At 36.9% G+C, this 16,205-nt stretch overlaps 1 protein-coding gene and 2 long non-coding RNA genes across 3 annotated transcripts in view; 2 read left to right on the top strand and 1 right to left on the bottom strand.

Moving 5' to 3' along the window:
- Positions 1–3,934: 3,934 nt before the first annotated feature.
- PDK4 (pyruvate dehydrogenase kinase 4) lies at positions 3,935–16,135 on the bottom strand. The gene is made up of 11 exons (XM_079785895.1): positions 15,782–16,135; positions 14,709–14,850; positions 13,207–13,278; positions 12,871–13,055; positions 12,612–12,698; positions 12,093–12,170; positions 10,191–10,267; positions 8,322–8,420; positions 8,015–8,125; positions 7,603–7,716; positions 3,935–6,194 (listed from the first exon to the last, which is right to left on the bottom strand). The coding sequence occupies exons 1-11, from the start codon at positions 15,909–15,911 to the stop codon at positions 6,051–6,053; spliced, it is 1,239 nt and encodes a 412-aa protein (XP_079642021.1). The 5' UTR covers positions 15,912–16,135; the 3' UTR covers positions 3,935–6,050.
- LOC307108154 overlaps positions 6,163–16,205 on the top strand; it is a 40,934-nt gene continuing 30,891 nt past the window's right edge. The window contains exon 1 of the long non-coding RNA XR_013814281.1: positions 6,163–6,284. This is a non-coding gene — a long non-coding RNA (uncharacterized lncRNA). The remainder of the gene's footprint in view (positions 6,285–16,205) is intronic.
- Positions 13,062–15,738, top strand: LOC307108153. The gene is made up of 3 exons (XR_013814280.1): positions 13,062–13,292; positions 13,742–13,919; positions 15,425–15,738. It is a non-coding gene; the product is annotated as an uncharacterized lncRNA (long non-coding RNA).

Genomic DNA, 16,205 nt, shown 5'->3' with positions numbered 1-16,205 from the left:
TTGCTGCATTGCACTGTGTAAATAAACTGACAGCACAATACATGATCTGAAGATTTTAACAAACAGAACTGTTTTGATCCCTTTACTATCCCAGTAAATGGCTCCTTGGTGCCCCAGGTACCACATCCAGACATTCAAACTGTTTTCAGTTGAGTTCCAACTTACCCTTCCAATCCTCTCCTGAGACACTTTCTTCATGGTCTTTGCATTTCCCGCACATATGTTGTCCTCTTTCGACCTATTCACTTTAGCCTGAAATCACTTCTTTTCTTTGAATTTATACAGCAATTAATGATAGTGCATTTTCCTGACTATGTATATTAGAAATTATGGCATCTCCTCTATTGTTGATTTGCACTGCTATTAAAATCTTTGGTTAACTTCTCACATATTTTGTGTCTCTCTAACTCTTAATAGAACTCTGAGTTCCATGAGGGCAAAGACTTAGTCTTAAGCCTGAAATAAAGTGCTAAATGTAGTTTGCATGTATATATTACAGCCATGATCCATCTGGAAATAAACATGAATCTTTCCCAGATTGAGGAGAAATGATGAGGTTCATTAAAAATACTATTAATATGGGTTGCTTTGGTTTCAGATCAATACAATCATTTGCTCACTTAGGAATTGTTCCATTGCTATCTTCTGTATTTCAACTCATCAAAAATACATTAATCAAAAAATATTGTTCCATGTCTACTCTACATGAAACAGGCTTATCATTATGGTTTTATTAGGTATGTGTAATTCATGGTCCTGGATTGTATGGAACATGCAATCTAGTTGAGTTTCTGGATTTTACATCTCTATAACATTTACCTAGCACCCTTAAGAATTATGTGATAAATACTAGAACGGTCCTGATCATGTGAGAGTTTAGAGGAGGAAGTTGAAAGAGAGGGCACTTTAAACTGGGATGCTCTGTCTATGGGGGTGGAATTTGAATTGGGTTCAGAAGTTGAGCAGTATTTAGAAAGAAAAAAACAGAGAAGAGAGAAAGGGTATTTCAGGCAGGCATATTTATAATGAGCAAAAGGGAATATGTTTGTTCTATGTTTAGAGGACAATATAATGAATAGTTTAGTAATGAAAGATATAAGTAGTAAGGTTGGTCATGTAGGTTGTTTTGTAGAAAACTAAATATCAGAGTCTTAGACACTGGGAAGCCAGCACAGGATTTTGAGCTTGATAGTAAATATAAGAAGTCTACTTTGGACTGAAGAGATATTGAAGGCTGGGTATTCAGTAAAGACTCATTAGAGTAAATAGATTTTAAAAACCTTAGCATTGGAAATGCCTTCCTTAAACAACTAGATCTCATTTAGGTAGAAGAGAAAATTGGAGCTCAAATAGGTAAAGAAAATTGCTTAAGAACATGGTATAAGGTTTTTCTTTTAGTTTTTAAATTTTATTTTATTTTTAGATCACAAACATATAATTTCAAAAACATTTTGTTAACCTTAAAAATGAGTTTAAAAGTCTGCGTTAAGGGCAACACTATGAGATACTGAAGTATATTTTTGGGCTAGAAACACATTAAAGGGCAAAGTTTTAATGGAATTGATTAAAAAACTCAAGACTGCTATTCAGTAGGCTATTTGTCTTAGATATTAAAGCATCCTTTTAATTTATGGAAAATTGTATGCTAATAAATAATTCCTACTTATATTGCATTATTTGATAACCAGTCTTGTGTTATTTTCATTATGTCAAATGGTAGCAGTAAACATGAGAGTGATGCCTCATAATTCATTGATAAACTATTATTTTATTGCTGGATTTATCACTAAGAGCTTACGTCATTTTCACATCATTTAATAAAGTCAACAGGTTTTCAAGGTTATTGACATTTCTGTTGATTTTGAGTGGATTTTAATGTTTATTTGCAGTTGGGTAGGAACTGAAAAATCTAATTAAAAGACAGTTGCTCATTTCCATTAAGCCACCATCAAATATGGATAGTAATAGTCCAAGGTGAACAGTGAGAAGAATAGTGATAAAACCTGAAAAACCAACCCATTTGCTCAAGAAATTTCCTTACTACTAATAATTTTTATCCATTATTTAATTTCTTTTGAAATATGTGATCATTTCCAGTGGCCAAAGGCCACCAATGGAGATCAACATATAAAAAAATCAGTTGAAATTTAACTTTTGGAAAAAGTTGGTTTAGAAAAGTATTCCAGAGTTTCTACAATGTTGTAAGACTCCTTACTATTTAAAGCGAAAAGTATTATAAAATTTGATGTGCATCTTTTTTAACACAGAGTTCCAATCTGCCCTTAAATGTAAGGATGTTGGTCTATAGGCAAAGGTTTATTTATGTATTTATTCAGGTATTTACCCAAGGAATGTTTATTGAGTGCCTAAGTAACTGTGATATAAGGTAAAAAATGAAAAATCCAAAAAAGATATATACGGATAGAATGCTAATAGAGACAGCATACCTTTGCTCTAAAATTCATAGTTGGGGGCCTAGGAACTTTTTACATAAGCATCTGTGGAATTATGGAAGCCCCTCAATTCTTTCACCAGGAAAGACCAGGTACATTTGCATTGTTGGTACACACTTAAGTGTAAGTGCAGTACCTGAAAGTATAGTAGGAGAATATGTAAAGAAATTATCAAGGTCAATGTCCAAACAAGCTACTAGTTCACAATGATTTCTCTCTCTTAGTCTTTGTACATGTCATTGTAACTAAGATCAAACACGTCTACCATTTTTCACTAGATTTGGAATTTAGGAGAAACAGTATAAGGATAGTTTTGATTCAGCCTACTTTGTTGGACTTGAAAATTAGTAGTTTTGGGGGTACACACATTAACTGTGTTAGAAAGATAGGTGTGTACAAATGGAGGATTGTAGGACTTGATGTCTTATAGTTTTTATGCAAATGTGGATGAAGGTTCTGAATCTATGGAGTGCATGAATTCCCTACCTCCTAAATAGCTTAATCCAAGGAAATTCACAATTAAACCCCCTGTGTGTGTACAGGCTTGCCTGTGTGTATGCATAAGTGTATGCGCTTCCTTTAGACAAGCTGCAGTAAGTTGAGTGTCCTCAATGAAGGTCTTTAGTGTAGTTTCTTTAGGGTTTAATATCTCCGTTGATGGAATTTTTTTATTCAAATAACAATTATGCTGACAAGGTTTTATGATTTAATTGTGGCAAATTCGTTTCACTACTTTTATTTTATTCTAATTTCCCCTTCTTCCAATTCTCCCTCCTTCCTTCCCATCATTTTTCTTTCTTCCTCGCCTCCCCACCCCCCCTTTTTTTTCCTTTGCAAAATTTTACCAATAGGGCCATTGTGGAGGTGGACAAAGGATATTGTCTAAGATAGAGTAGGATTAAATTAGTGACAGTGTGAAATAGCAAAGATAAAACGTGCCACCACTTAATTTAGTAATTTGTATCCTGTTGCTACCTTACATTTGCACTGTTGGTACACACTTAAGTGTAAGTGCAATACCTGAAAGTATAGTAGGAGAATATGTATTATTCAGATATTTAATCCAGAAGTTATTTGGGAACCTAGATTATCTAAGTGATTATTTTAGTGCTCTACTGTATTTGTTATGTAAATACAGTTACTAAGTGCAACTTTAAAGTAAATTTACCAAAAATATATAGAGAATATATGCATCGCAAAAATGATTATTGAATATATCCATGTATATAAACATACATTGTACTATGTGTTATTGGGGCATACACAAGAAAGCAAAGAACAATTAGAAATTTCTGGACTGTTATAAAGTACTTATATTTTTTTAAAAATTAGGATTTTAAATTTCTTTCAATACTTTTTAAAGGTTATACTCAATATGTAGATAAATTAGCATTGAATGTAAAGAAAGGAAAAACCTTTGCTTCAAATTCTTCTTAGAATTTTGCCATTAATTTGAGAAAAGAACATGAAAAGATGATGTCTACTCTTATAATAAAAATATTTATTATAAAAATTATCACATTTCTCTGTACATAACTTAAAGGAAAAAATACAATTTATACATTAATAATTTAAGTGGGTCTGAGCATCAGTATCTATTCAGTAGAATTCTAAAGCTCATCTGTAAATTTTACAAATACCAATGTAGTCTATTTCTATTTTATAGAATTCCATTTACACAGTTGATGTCATTGAGATACCAACATTTCTTTTTCTGTAGTGTTTTAATGATAGCTCATGGTGATTGGGTTAATTAATTAATCAACTGCTTTAAATCTTTGGTAAACATAAGTATTTACATGCAAAAATGTTTACATTTCAGTAAAAACTGAATATTCAAATAATTTATTGCAAATAGTTTTGTGTAAGTAATAAATGTATGAGCCAGAATCCCATCATCAAGAAAAATCCCTACCTAGGACTTCTGATGATGAAATTTGAAATTTGAAACAAATGGTTTGATGCTTCTATGGCTACTACCAGAAGCACCACAACACTAGGCCATGACAAAATTAAGTACAAATGTTACGTTCAACGCATAGACAGTACTGATTATTTTCCAATGCAGAAAAGTCTAGTTTTTTTCTATATCCCAGTTTAAACTTCAATTTGACACATGAGTTTATTATCTCATTAAAAACTAGTATCTTGCAAAACTCAGAGAGCCATTTAAAAAAAGTCATACTGTTTTGAAAGACACCAATTCATCCTTTTGCCAATATGAACCATTTCTTGAAGTAATTTGTGGGGGATATAGCAAAATGCCCTTCCTTCCTTCCTTCCTTCCTTCCTTCCTTCCTTCCTTCCTTCCTTCCTTCCTTCCTTCCTTCCTTCCCTCCTTCCTTCATTCCTCCCCTCCTTCCCTTTTTCCTTTCCTTAAGGAGTGCCCTGTCAACCTGCATATTATACCTGAACTCCCCAAAAGTTCCATACGCATTGCAGCTGTCATTCATTAGCTCTCAATGCCATTAATTCGAAACGAAAATATTCTGGCATGAAATCCTCTTCTTCCCAGACTCCTTGTTAAAAACATTCCAAGAAGTATTTAAATTGTAATGTTCTTAGATTATTTGATACCTAGGAGTTTTTTACACACACGTTAATTCTGGAGTGTAGAGTATAGTTGAATACATACAAAAACACATCTGTTTGAACCTAGAAAATGGATGTCTTTGGATTGCCACGACTGCAGGGTAGAGAACAGGCCTTCTCTCTGAATTAGGTTCTGAATGCATGATTTCCTTCCCTAACGTCAGTTTTCCAATCTACCGTTTTATTTACCAACAAGAGAGATAGTTTTGCTCTCACTTTGGCAACTCTTCTTCCCCCTCCAACCACCAACATTCTGAATTCAGTGCATATTTTAAAATTCGCCCAAGACGAGGTACCTGGCAATAAGCTCACTTACTATGTGAGGTGTGAACAGGGAAAGCAGCATAATAAAGGCCCTGTATTTACCAGAAAAGGCTATCTTCTGCGTTTTTACAGAGGCTCAAGGCCTTGGCTGCAGCTTTTAATAAAACGTTTTGACTTACTCGTCATTCAAAGTGAATGTTATTTTCGTCACCAGTTTTTCCTCCCTAGAGCGTATAGTTACATACAAAATGTACATTTACATACATTTCTAGTCGTAAGGTATAAACCAAGCCCCACTCCTTTGAATGGCAGGAAAATACTATTGTCATTGACACTTGATGTTCAATAAATACTAATATCTTATGACATTAACCAAAGGTCTAAACTCTAAAACATCAGTCTATTGAAACTGATAGCCTATATCTTCACTGCACTTCTTTTCCCATTCCTGTTGATAAAGAGGTGACACATTGAGGCTTACATCTTATTCGGGTTTTGATATAAACCCAAGCAGTATTCTCCATTTGAAGAATAAAGAGCTGGCCACGTGTTAACTCCTATCGTCCTGCCCTGTGCTCTCCTGGGTCACAGGAATGAGCTTTGTTCCTCTTCCCCTCAGTGTCCTGGCCAAGGAGTTTTTGTGGCTGTTGTTCGAGGGAGAGGAGTCCGCATGCAAACATTCAGAAAGCAGCACTGGCACAGACCCACTTTGATCCCGTAAAGTGCCCTGAGCGTCCCTCCTCACACGGCCACTTTCTCCTTCGCCAGGTTCTTTGGTTCCTTGCTCGGGATGCACCAGTCGTCAGCCTCCGGGTTCATCTGATAATGCTTAAAGGCTGATTTGTTAAAGACCGGGAGTTTCTCTACAGACTCAGAAGACAAAGCCTGAAAAGAGAATGAAGCAACAAGTCAAACCAAAGGAACTATACAAGGCCTCATCTGTACTTGAAGTGATTATTCAAAATAAATTCAGAGGTAAGTTGTCAACCATTCAAATACATTCCTTTAATTAATGTAGTAATAAGAGCATTCCAGAGCCCATAGTATGTCAGGCACTGTATAAAAAGGAAATAATATCTTTACCCTATAGGGGATGAAATAGAATATGTACAATTTAAATTAGGGAATAGAATTTGTGTTCAATATTCCCACATATCCTTTGTTTGGATATTACCAATATGATAGAGTTCCATAGCAAAGCTATCCTGTCCAAGGAAAACCATTATATCTGTGACAAAGCGTTCTAATCTGATACTATAAACCTATGAGCTCTTAATCTTTCCCAATACTATGAAGACTTTGGCTTATTTAAGAAATGAATGTGCCCTAGGCAGTGTGACTCAGTTGGCTGGGCATCATCCAGTGCACCAAGAGGTCATGGTTCAATTGCCGGTCAGGGCACATGGCCGAGTTACAGGCTCAATCCCTGGTCGGGGGTGTGCAGGAGGCAGCCAATCAATGGTTTGCTCTTATGTCAATGTTTCTCTCTTTCCCTTTCCCTTCCTCCTTCTCCCCCTCCCTTCCCTTCTCTCAAAAAAAAAAAAAAATCAATAAACTATTTTAGAAAAAAACAATTCTGGAGATAATAAGTGATTTTGTGTTTTTTAAAGGAATGCATTAGTTATTTCAGATGGTCAAAGACCACTTGGCAAATAATTCCCTGGCACAGAACGGGAGCCTGGAAGCTTAATGTTTTAGTTACTAATATCTGTAAATATATTTTCAGTTGAAATAGTTGGCAAATGAGAAACAGAATAGGACAGTGACCTTAACAAATAAATTGAGGCTTTATCAGCAATAGGAAAACATTTACCAAGTTTTAAATTTTAAACAGAAAATGTCAGGTATCTTTCTGACAACTTGTGAGCAAGTCAGCTGTCTTTCCCTGGATTTCTAATGTCAGCTTAAGGTCTTGAATAACTCAATATCAGTTAATTTTGAGGCTGGAACATTATTCACATCTTTTTTTCTCACAAACTGAAGTAAAACAAAAGTACAGCTCTTCTCACAGGTGCCAAAGAAGCTGCCTTAAAAATTTCACACAAGCCTGGCCTCTTGGGCAACCATTTTGCCTCACTTGAGGCACGTAGCCTAGCTCTACCTCCTTGTTGGCAAGTTACCATATTAAATATTAAACAATATGCTTACACATAGCAAACAGAAACTACAATTACTTCTGGCCATTGTTTGCATGAATTCAGTTTGGGGTTTTCACTGTGGACCAACAGAGTCAGGGCTGTACACGAAGCCATTTTTAAAAAACGATTTTTTTCCCATTGAATTTAAAGTATACCTTTAAGTAGATGATAGCATCTGTTCCATATCCTGATAAAGAGTAGAGATTCAGGTCCCCTTGAAAGTACTTGGCATAGAGACGAGAAATCGGCAAGCCATAACCAAAACCGGCCTGGAGAGGGAAGATCAGTTATTGGTAAAGAGGCGGGCATGATCATTGAAATACAAAATGTGGGAAGGTGTTACTACTGTGCTTGACACTCATGTCCTAGAATCTAGATCAATATCTCCTGCTTCCAATCAGAGGCCCCTTGAATTGTTTCACCACGTTTAGCTTGCTTTATCATTCTTCCTCATATCCCCCATGCCCAATATAAACTGATGAACTTGCCTAAACACTTCCTTGTAATCCTGGCTCTCCCTTTAGAACTAGGTGGCTGGGATGAACTTTGCCATATAATCGTTCTTACCAAAGGAGCATTCCGGGAGTTATCCATCACCGGCGTTGGGGCAGTGGAGTAGGTATAACTAAAGAGGCGGTCAGTGATCCTCAGGGGAACCCCGCCTCCTCTGTCTGAAATCTTAAACAAACAAACAAGTCATCAGAGCCACACATTCAAAACCACGTGCATTCGTCTCTATGACAATGTCCTTCCTTCATTGGAAAGTCACCTGCTATATGGCTTTGATCTATTGCTCAAAGCAGAGAGCTTTATTTTTGGTGATTTTTAAAAATTCTCTCAAGAGATAATCAAAAGAAAAATAGAGGATGGTTACCTTAATTGTAAGATCTTCTTTTCCCAAGACAACAATCACCTCAACTGGTGTGAGGGAAGGCAAGTTTTCCTGGTGTTCAACTGTTGCCCTCATTGCATTCTAAAGAAAACAAAAACATAAGAAATTGAATGGCAGAATAATGAGGGACAATAAATACCTGTTTTTTTATGTTTAAAATAAAAGCAGCACAGAGGGTAATTCAAAGTTCCCATTTCTTTTAAGTTAGTAGTTATAATAGCTCTGTAAATAGCTATTTATGAGTGTGCCATGTAGGGTGTAAAATGAAAAATACGCATTTACCATGTAATATAGTTCCTGGGAGCAGTGTCTAATAGGAAAACAATTCTGCTACTTGTCAAGTTCTTATTTGTAAACCTAATTTAAATGTAAAATTGATTTTTATAGCCCACTTCCTGGTTCTCTCTTTTCTGTCTTTCCATTACATTTTACATCCAAACACCAAAGACTATTACATCACAAAGGAACAGTGAATCACTGAACCAACTTATTGGCTTTTATAAAATTTGCTGGGAAAAGATTGTTACTATTTAAAAGGATAGTAAACAATTCTAATTTAAATTTCAATTTACATGTGATTATCATCTTAACTTTTACCAATGATGGCAAAATAAATCTGAGTTGGACCATTCAATTTAAAAGTAAATCAATCAAACAAAAAAGTATCTTTTGTCCTTGAACAGAGAAGAAACTCAAGTTTTCAGAGAACTGGATGATTCTCATACAGATACAGTTTTGGTTTATTTCACCCATTTTCCTCTCTAACTTTCCAGAAAATTATCTGCTTTCTGGTTTCCATTTAATATGACGTTCTAATCATCAGCTAATGTGAAATAAAATAGGTCAGATGTTTGCAGTATAATCATTACCTCATTGTACTAACATTACTAACATAAGTTAGGAAATAGTATGTTTGGGGAAGAGTTATATCAGAATTAGAAGCAAATTTCACGTGTTTCAGGCCTCCTCCTCCGCAGTCCAGAGGACTCTTGGAAGCAGGGCAAAGTGTTTCCTGTCTTTTGGTGTAAGTACCAAGTTGTAGTTCGGTCTTAGAACCCAGGTCAGGATTTGATTCCAGCACCTGGCTACCCCAGACCAGTAACATCTGCATCTTCTGACAGCTGGATAGAAATGCAGAGGCTCAGACTTAGAGAATCAAAACCTCTATCTGGGACAGAGCCAAAGGATCTGTTTTCACAAGCCCTCCCAGCGATTCTAAAGCACAGGGAAGGCTGAGAAGCACTGCCCTCCCGTCTTGCCTTGAAATGTGGACTATGGACCAGCAGCAACACCTGTTAGCCTACTAGAAATTCAGAACCTCAGGCCCCAGCCCAGACCCCCTGAATCAGTATTAGCATTTTAACAAAACCTCCAGGTGGTTCATGTGCACATTAAAGTAGATCACTGAAGGAATGGACTAGGACTGTCCTCTGACTCAGATTGAGATCCTGCCACTTACGGTAATTCTGAACCTGAACCTGTGGATATGGAACTGGACCAGCCTGTGGGGGTGGGAGAAACAAGGCCTCATTCCGTGAAGCGTTCACCCCATGAACTTTCTTCATGAATGCATGAATGAATAGTGCTTTGTTGGACACCTGAACAAATAATGGGACGAGGGAGCCCTTGAGACATCATGAATCATATTGTACATTCTCAAATACATGCTGATACTGCAAGGAACTCTATGTACCCTTTTAAACATTAACTGTAGCCTCCTGTTAGGAGCACAGAAGCTTGCTTGGGAGAAGATAGTGATGCTCCTGTTTAGTCAGTAATGATAAAGGACATTAAAAAGAAAACAGGGAATTTAAAAAACAAAACAAAATTGCAATCGTTGTGAAGTCATACCTTGAATAGTTCAAAAAGCATATGGTGAAGGTGAGAAGGAACGTACACAATGTGAATCGGTTGCCCTGGAGATTTTCCTAGAAGAAAATTAAACTCATTAGAATTGGTAAATAAATATTTCACTAAAATAAACTTCCATATCTATTTAACTAATATTTCAGACTTAAAACAGGATTGGAATACTCCCCATCCTCCTCACTCCAAAATCGTACCCTAGAACCTTCCTTCTTAAACTGAAAACACAACTGGCTTACTTTCACTATGCTATTACAGTTGCTACCTAGAGCTCTAAAATTAAGTTTTGCATTTCTCTACAAATGTATAAAGCAGATGAAGTGTTCAGCAGGGGTGCTATAAATTAGATTATATGGCTTATTTGTTTCTATTTTCAAAAGTTTTGTACTGGACAATTTCAGAATTAAAGTTATATGCATTGTAAGGAAGAAAAAAATTAATTTGTCTATAGTATAACATCAGAATTTGTGCTAGCTATAATTTTCACATTTTGAAATTGAAATAACACGTGGAAAATTACTCAATGATGCATGGGAAAATAACACCTCTGATTATTCTTGATTTTTATCATCCAAACATTAAATCTTATAGACCAACTGTGCTCAAATTCCACCAAGAGACTAAAGAAAACAGAGAAACAAAAACCTCATCATACTGTTTGAAAAGAAAAATAAAAGAATTATTCTTTGGTTTGCCAGGCCTTGGCAAAGTTGGTGTTAGAGAACATAAGGTCTGACTCAATGCCCGCTTTATTTTATCAAACAGTTCAAGCAATTGATCTACAAGTTATGCAACAACGCTGTTAATGTTTAGGGACATTTTTTCAATCTTTATTTGTACTTTTATTTTTAGTTTAGCAAGCAATTACATTTGCATAACCCCAACCCATGAGTTAGGCTACCCAGAATAGGAGCAACTTGATTTTCACTCTCACCACCAACAAACATTGTAACTATTACTTGGAAAAGATGTCTACTTTGAATTGAAAGGAGAATGTTACTGTCATGTTTTGAGAAGCAACTATGGAACAGGATAAAAATACTGCCTTGCATTCCTCATGCAATCATTTCAGTCAATGTGGGAAGACTATTATTTGTTCAGGTACTCCCTACAGTTGAAGCTACTAAATAAAGTGTGCTCTTCTTCCAAAACTGATATACACTTACAGTGCAATTTAAAAACCTTTTGGTAAGAACATTTAACATGAGAGCTACCTTCTGCAGTATGTAGGTGTACAGTATAGTATTGTGAACTATACGCAAGGCATTGTACAGCAGATTTCTAGAAGTTATTCATCTTGCATAACTGAAATTTTATACCCATTGAATAGTGACTCCCTCTTTCTCCCTCCCCTCAGCCTCTAGCAACCATCATTCTACTCTCTGCTTCTCTGAGTTTGAGGTATTTTAAATATTTCATGTAAGCAGGATCATGCAGAATTTGTCCTTCTGTTACTGGCCTGTTTCTTACAATGCAATCTCAATTATTTCCGTCTCCAGACCTTATGAGTAACCTTATTGGAATTAGGAGGGATGTACCTCCACTACCAAGTGCTGCCTCCCAGATCTAGTCTCCTACCCCCCCTTTTCTATAGTGAGCAATCTTTCTTTGATCTAAGATATTAGAATTAAGTTGCTACTATACATTCCAAACTGTTGGTTCAAACTATTCTTCTTTATGAATTATTAGTAGCAACTAAATATGCTCAATGGGAACTTTCCAGTTGACTTAAAGAGAAACTTAGCTTCAGAAGAGAAGTGTACAAACTCTAGGCATGTTCGTAAGGGGAAAATGGAACACAAATGTTGCTCTGTATTTACAGTATTACTCATACTGGGAGAACACTGAATTTTCCATAGATTAAAGTATATTTTATTTATAGCTTACCGTTCACTTGTGTGAGTTTTAATTCAGGAGATGTTAAGTAATACTGGTCACAAAGCATCTTTGCACTCTCATAGGCATCTGGAATAGAAGGTTTTTTTCATAATGATGAAATGAATTTCTACCAAGTACAATTGTCAAGTGATCCTCACTGTGTACACTACCCTTAACCTAAAATATTCATTAGAGTGCAATGAATGTATACAAAAGTACCTTGCTAATATTTTATTAAAGAAAGAATTATGACACTGTTTAAGGTATAGTTATAACAACAGGAATATGCATATGTCAGAGATCAAATGCAATATATACATTAACCACTGCTATTTGGATTTTTTTTATAGTACTGTAAATAAGTGTTTAAACCCCTGACCCTCAAAAGCAAATGACCTCCATGACAGTACTTGTAAGAATACAAAGGGTAAACTCTGAATGTAATTTCATTCATAGAGTCACCTCAACCATATGTCAATCACAGAGTGTATATTTGCATTAAAGGAAATGAAGAAATCCAGAAATTACCTTCAACCACTGCTGCTACATCACAGTTTGGATCAATGCTTCCAATGTGGGTTGGGTTTCCTGACTCTGAGTCACTAAATAAAAGAACTGTTGAAAAATAAATACAAAAAACATTATATAAGATTATATAAAAACCAGGACCATCATGATTAGAACACCACTGACAAAGAATGAGACCCACCCAATAGTAAAACAGCGAGTTAGAGCATGGCTTATACTCTACCCTCATCTCTGTATATCATGATTATGATGAACTTACTGTGTTGGTTCATGAGCATCCGGGTAGAAATACGGTTCATGTAAAATCGATCCAAGAAATACTGAAGATTTTGATTGTTGACTGGGTCAAATGCACAGCCATCTTTATATTCTATGATTCCTTGTGCCATTGTCGGAACTACATTATGGTGTCTATTTCGCACTCTGATGAGAGCATCTACAAATCTAAGGCAAAACACGATTATATTTAGTGAGAGTTCAAGGAAGGTTCTGTCGCTTGTATTTTTTAGATTATAAGGGTACATATCACTGATTGGAGGAGTATGTCTGGAAGGAGTCAACATTTTAGACACTTGTTCTAAGGCAGAGAACTTACTCCGCTAGTGCTTTCTGGTCTTCTGGGCTCTTCTCGTGGAACTCCACCAAGTCCATCAGGCTCTGGATGTACCTGGAAAGTGACAGGTGTGCTTTAAGGTTTTAAATCGAATAGTCAGATACAAGTGGCTAAAAATATAGTAGCTTTTTCAAATGATTTGAAAAGAGAGAGTATTATGTTTAAAATTTAAAAATTCCAGGACATTTGGAAAACAATATATCTGAAGAAAAGGGGGTTGGGGGGGGTACAACTTTAACTCTTAACTATCTAAGTTAATGTTTCTATTTCTTTAAGTATTCCAGATCAATATTCAGTTTTGTTTTGTTTGGCAACTGTCATGTTATTTTTTAATAGCAAAAGGATTTAAAAACAACTTTTAAAGAGAGACATCATATTTTTTTTTCCTACTCCATTCATAGGTGAGTAGAAGTCTTGAACACAGTAGATACTATGGATTGAGTATGTGTTTCAGATTGTGATTGTTTAATGGACATATAATACATATTTTTTTAAATATATTTTTTATTGATTTCAGAGAGGAAGGGAGCAAGAGTTGAAAACATCAATGATGAGAAAGAATCATTGATGGGCTGCCTCCTGCAACGCCCCCTACTGGGGCTTGAGCCTGCAACCCGAGCATGTACCCTTGACTGGAATTGAACCTGGGACCCTTTGGTCTGCAGGCCTACACTCTATCCACTGAGCAAAACCAGGTAGGGAAATACATATTTTTCTTGAATCAATGAACAAAAAGCTGTGTATTCTGTGATTAGTTTGAGGCTCTGATGCATATCTGCCTCAGTGCATATCCTGGCTCTGTTCTCTGAAAATCTGCTCCTTTGGGTTATCTACCCTCTCTGAGCCTCAACATCCTTATTTACAAAATGAGATGATAATAGACACTGAGTGCTGGCTGTGTGCTATTTTTCTAAGTGCTTTTAAATGGATTACCTCGTTTAATTACACTCAAATATCCCTCTGAGACATATGCTTTATTCTCCTCAATAAAAACGGGGGAATTGAGGCCTAGAGAATTTAAGACACTTGCCAAGAATTCCACAATGAGGAAAAGGCGGAAGCAGGATTTGAATTCAGAGCCTGCTCTGTTGATTGGTTTGTAAATAAAAAAGAGGGGCCCTCTCTGAATAGTAGTCATTCATATCTACTAGGATAGGATTCCTTTCACAGTATCAAACTGTCTTTTATTATTTAAAATACAAAACAAGTTGTAACTGTCGATTCGTTTTCATATTTCTCCTGGAAGTAAAAATTATATTGCAAAAGAATCTTTTTCAGGATAAAAATGTCTGTTTCTGCTTTTATCACTTTATAACTGCCCTTATGGTAACTTACTCTAAATTAATAAACAATTCTTTACATATTTCAAAAGTATTACTATTCAGATCACTTGTTTTCAACTATGATGTTAATATATTATAAGAATTCATACTTAGATATCTGTTATAAAACTAGAGACTGTTTCAGAATGGTTCACTACTTACCAGCTTTTAACTAACTGCACTGAAGAGGTATTTACTAATCGTTCAGGGAGGATATCAATTTCCTTCAGGATATTGGCAAGCCTCACAGGTAATTCTTGTCTCAAAAATGCAAAAGAAGTTCTTTCACATGCATTTTCTGAACCTGTAATAAATAACACTTATTTAGCATTTGGAAACAAGTATGACTAAAGGATATATTTGAATAGCATTAACTATATAATATTAAATACACACATATATTATAAAATTATATTTCACCCTCATTTTGTTTACTGTTTATAAATAATTCAAAAGTGCCTTCTGGTCTTTTTCTAGTTTTAAAGTTATCAACATGAGAATTATTGTTTAGTTTTGGAAGAGGATTCACTTCCACGAAGTCCGACTATCCTATAGCTCTTAATAGTCATAAAAGAATGCAGGGTTCAGTCAACACCACAATGTTCAGAGTTCTAGATATGAAATTGGAGTGGGAGATAAGGGGGTGGGGTGGACGTCCTGATGTTTCCAGACTAATAATAAACAATACCACATTTAAATCCTTGACATTTGCCTTGTAAGGTTATTGCAGAAAGTCGGTAAATATTTTCAGCAGTACTGCAAATACATGACAAACTTTAATTTGATAAAGAAATTTGTTCGGAACGCAGAGATGTACCCCGTGGAGGGTGACTAAGGGATAAAATCTCAATTAATCTGAGGCTATTTTATAATATTAGGAACCTTCTCAAAGAAGTACTATGAAAGTTCCTCATTCATTATTAAATGTTGACTGAAAGCAAAAAGTATTTCGACGGAAGCTTTGGACGGATAGAAGAGGAAAGATGAGCTCAAAGCATCCGGCATCAGAGAAGCTGCAAGTGGCCCCTACCTGTAGGCAGGTACCACTTGTCAGAAAGAAGCCAGATGTAGAAAAGGCAAGGTGCGCAGGTGAGGGGGCTCGGGGGCAGCAGGAAAGGGGGCCCCAAGTTGTTTTTAAGTAGTGAGACCAGTCCTCCCAGCACCCGGACTTAAAGTTCAGGCAGCTCCCCAGCTCCCCCCGCCCCGCCACCCCCCAGCCCTGCGGCCCCGCTCACCGAAGTCCAGCAGCTGCTTCATGGACAGCGGGGACGGGCTGTACCGGGAGAAATGCTCGACCTCGCGGGGGACCAGGCTGGCGCGGCTCAGCGTGCCGGCGCCGCGCATCACGAAGCGGACCGCCTTCATCCTGATGCCCAGGGGTCTGGCCGGGTCTGGGGGGCTGGGCTGGCTGGAGGGCGAAGGCTGCGAGGGGCAGAGCCGGGGACCTAGGAGCGGCCGGGCGCGTCGGGCGAGGAGCGCAGGTGAGCGGGCCGGCTGGCGCACCGGGTGTGGGCTGAGGACCGGGGTGTTTCGGAGCAGAGGAGCGGATCAGAGAAGCAGTGGCTTGAGACTCTAGAGCTCGTCTTGCCACCACCGGCTGCTCGGGGCGGTTTTATTTGTTTCCCCGGGACGCTCCCCCCGCAACCCCAAAGGGGAGGA

This window comes from Cnephaeus nilssonii (genome assembly GCF_951640355.1).
Source record: "Cnephaeus nilssonii genome assembly, chromosome: 12".
Classification (NCBI taxonomy): domain Eukaryota; kingdom Metazoa; phylum Chordata; class Mammalia; order Chiroptera; family Vespertilionidae; genus Cnephaeus; species Cnephaeus nilssonii.
Note: the sequence above shows the minus strand (reverse complement) of the source record. Positions and strands in the feature narration are given on the sequence as shown.

Excerpts from the sequence above, each read along its gene's own strand:
- PDK4 (XM_079785895.1), bottom strand. The coding sequence starts at position 15,911 with ATGAAGGCGGTCCGCTTCGTGATGCGCGGCGCCGGCACGCTGAGCCGC. Across the intron at positions 13,056-13,206 it reads GACCAGAAAGCACTAGCGGA|ATTTGTAGATGCTCTCATCA; the intron begins GTAAGTTCTCTG and ends GTTTTGCCTTAG. Across the intron at positions 8,421-10,190 it reads TGCTTTTTGAACTATTCAAG|AATGCAATGAGGGCAACAGT; the intron begins GTATGACTTCAC and ends TGTTTTCTTTAG.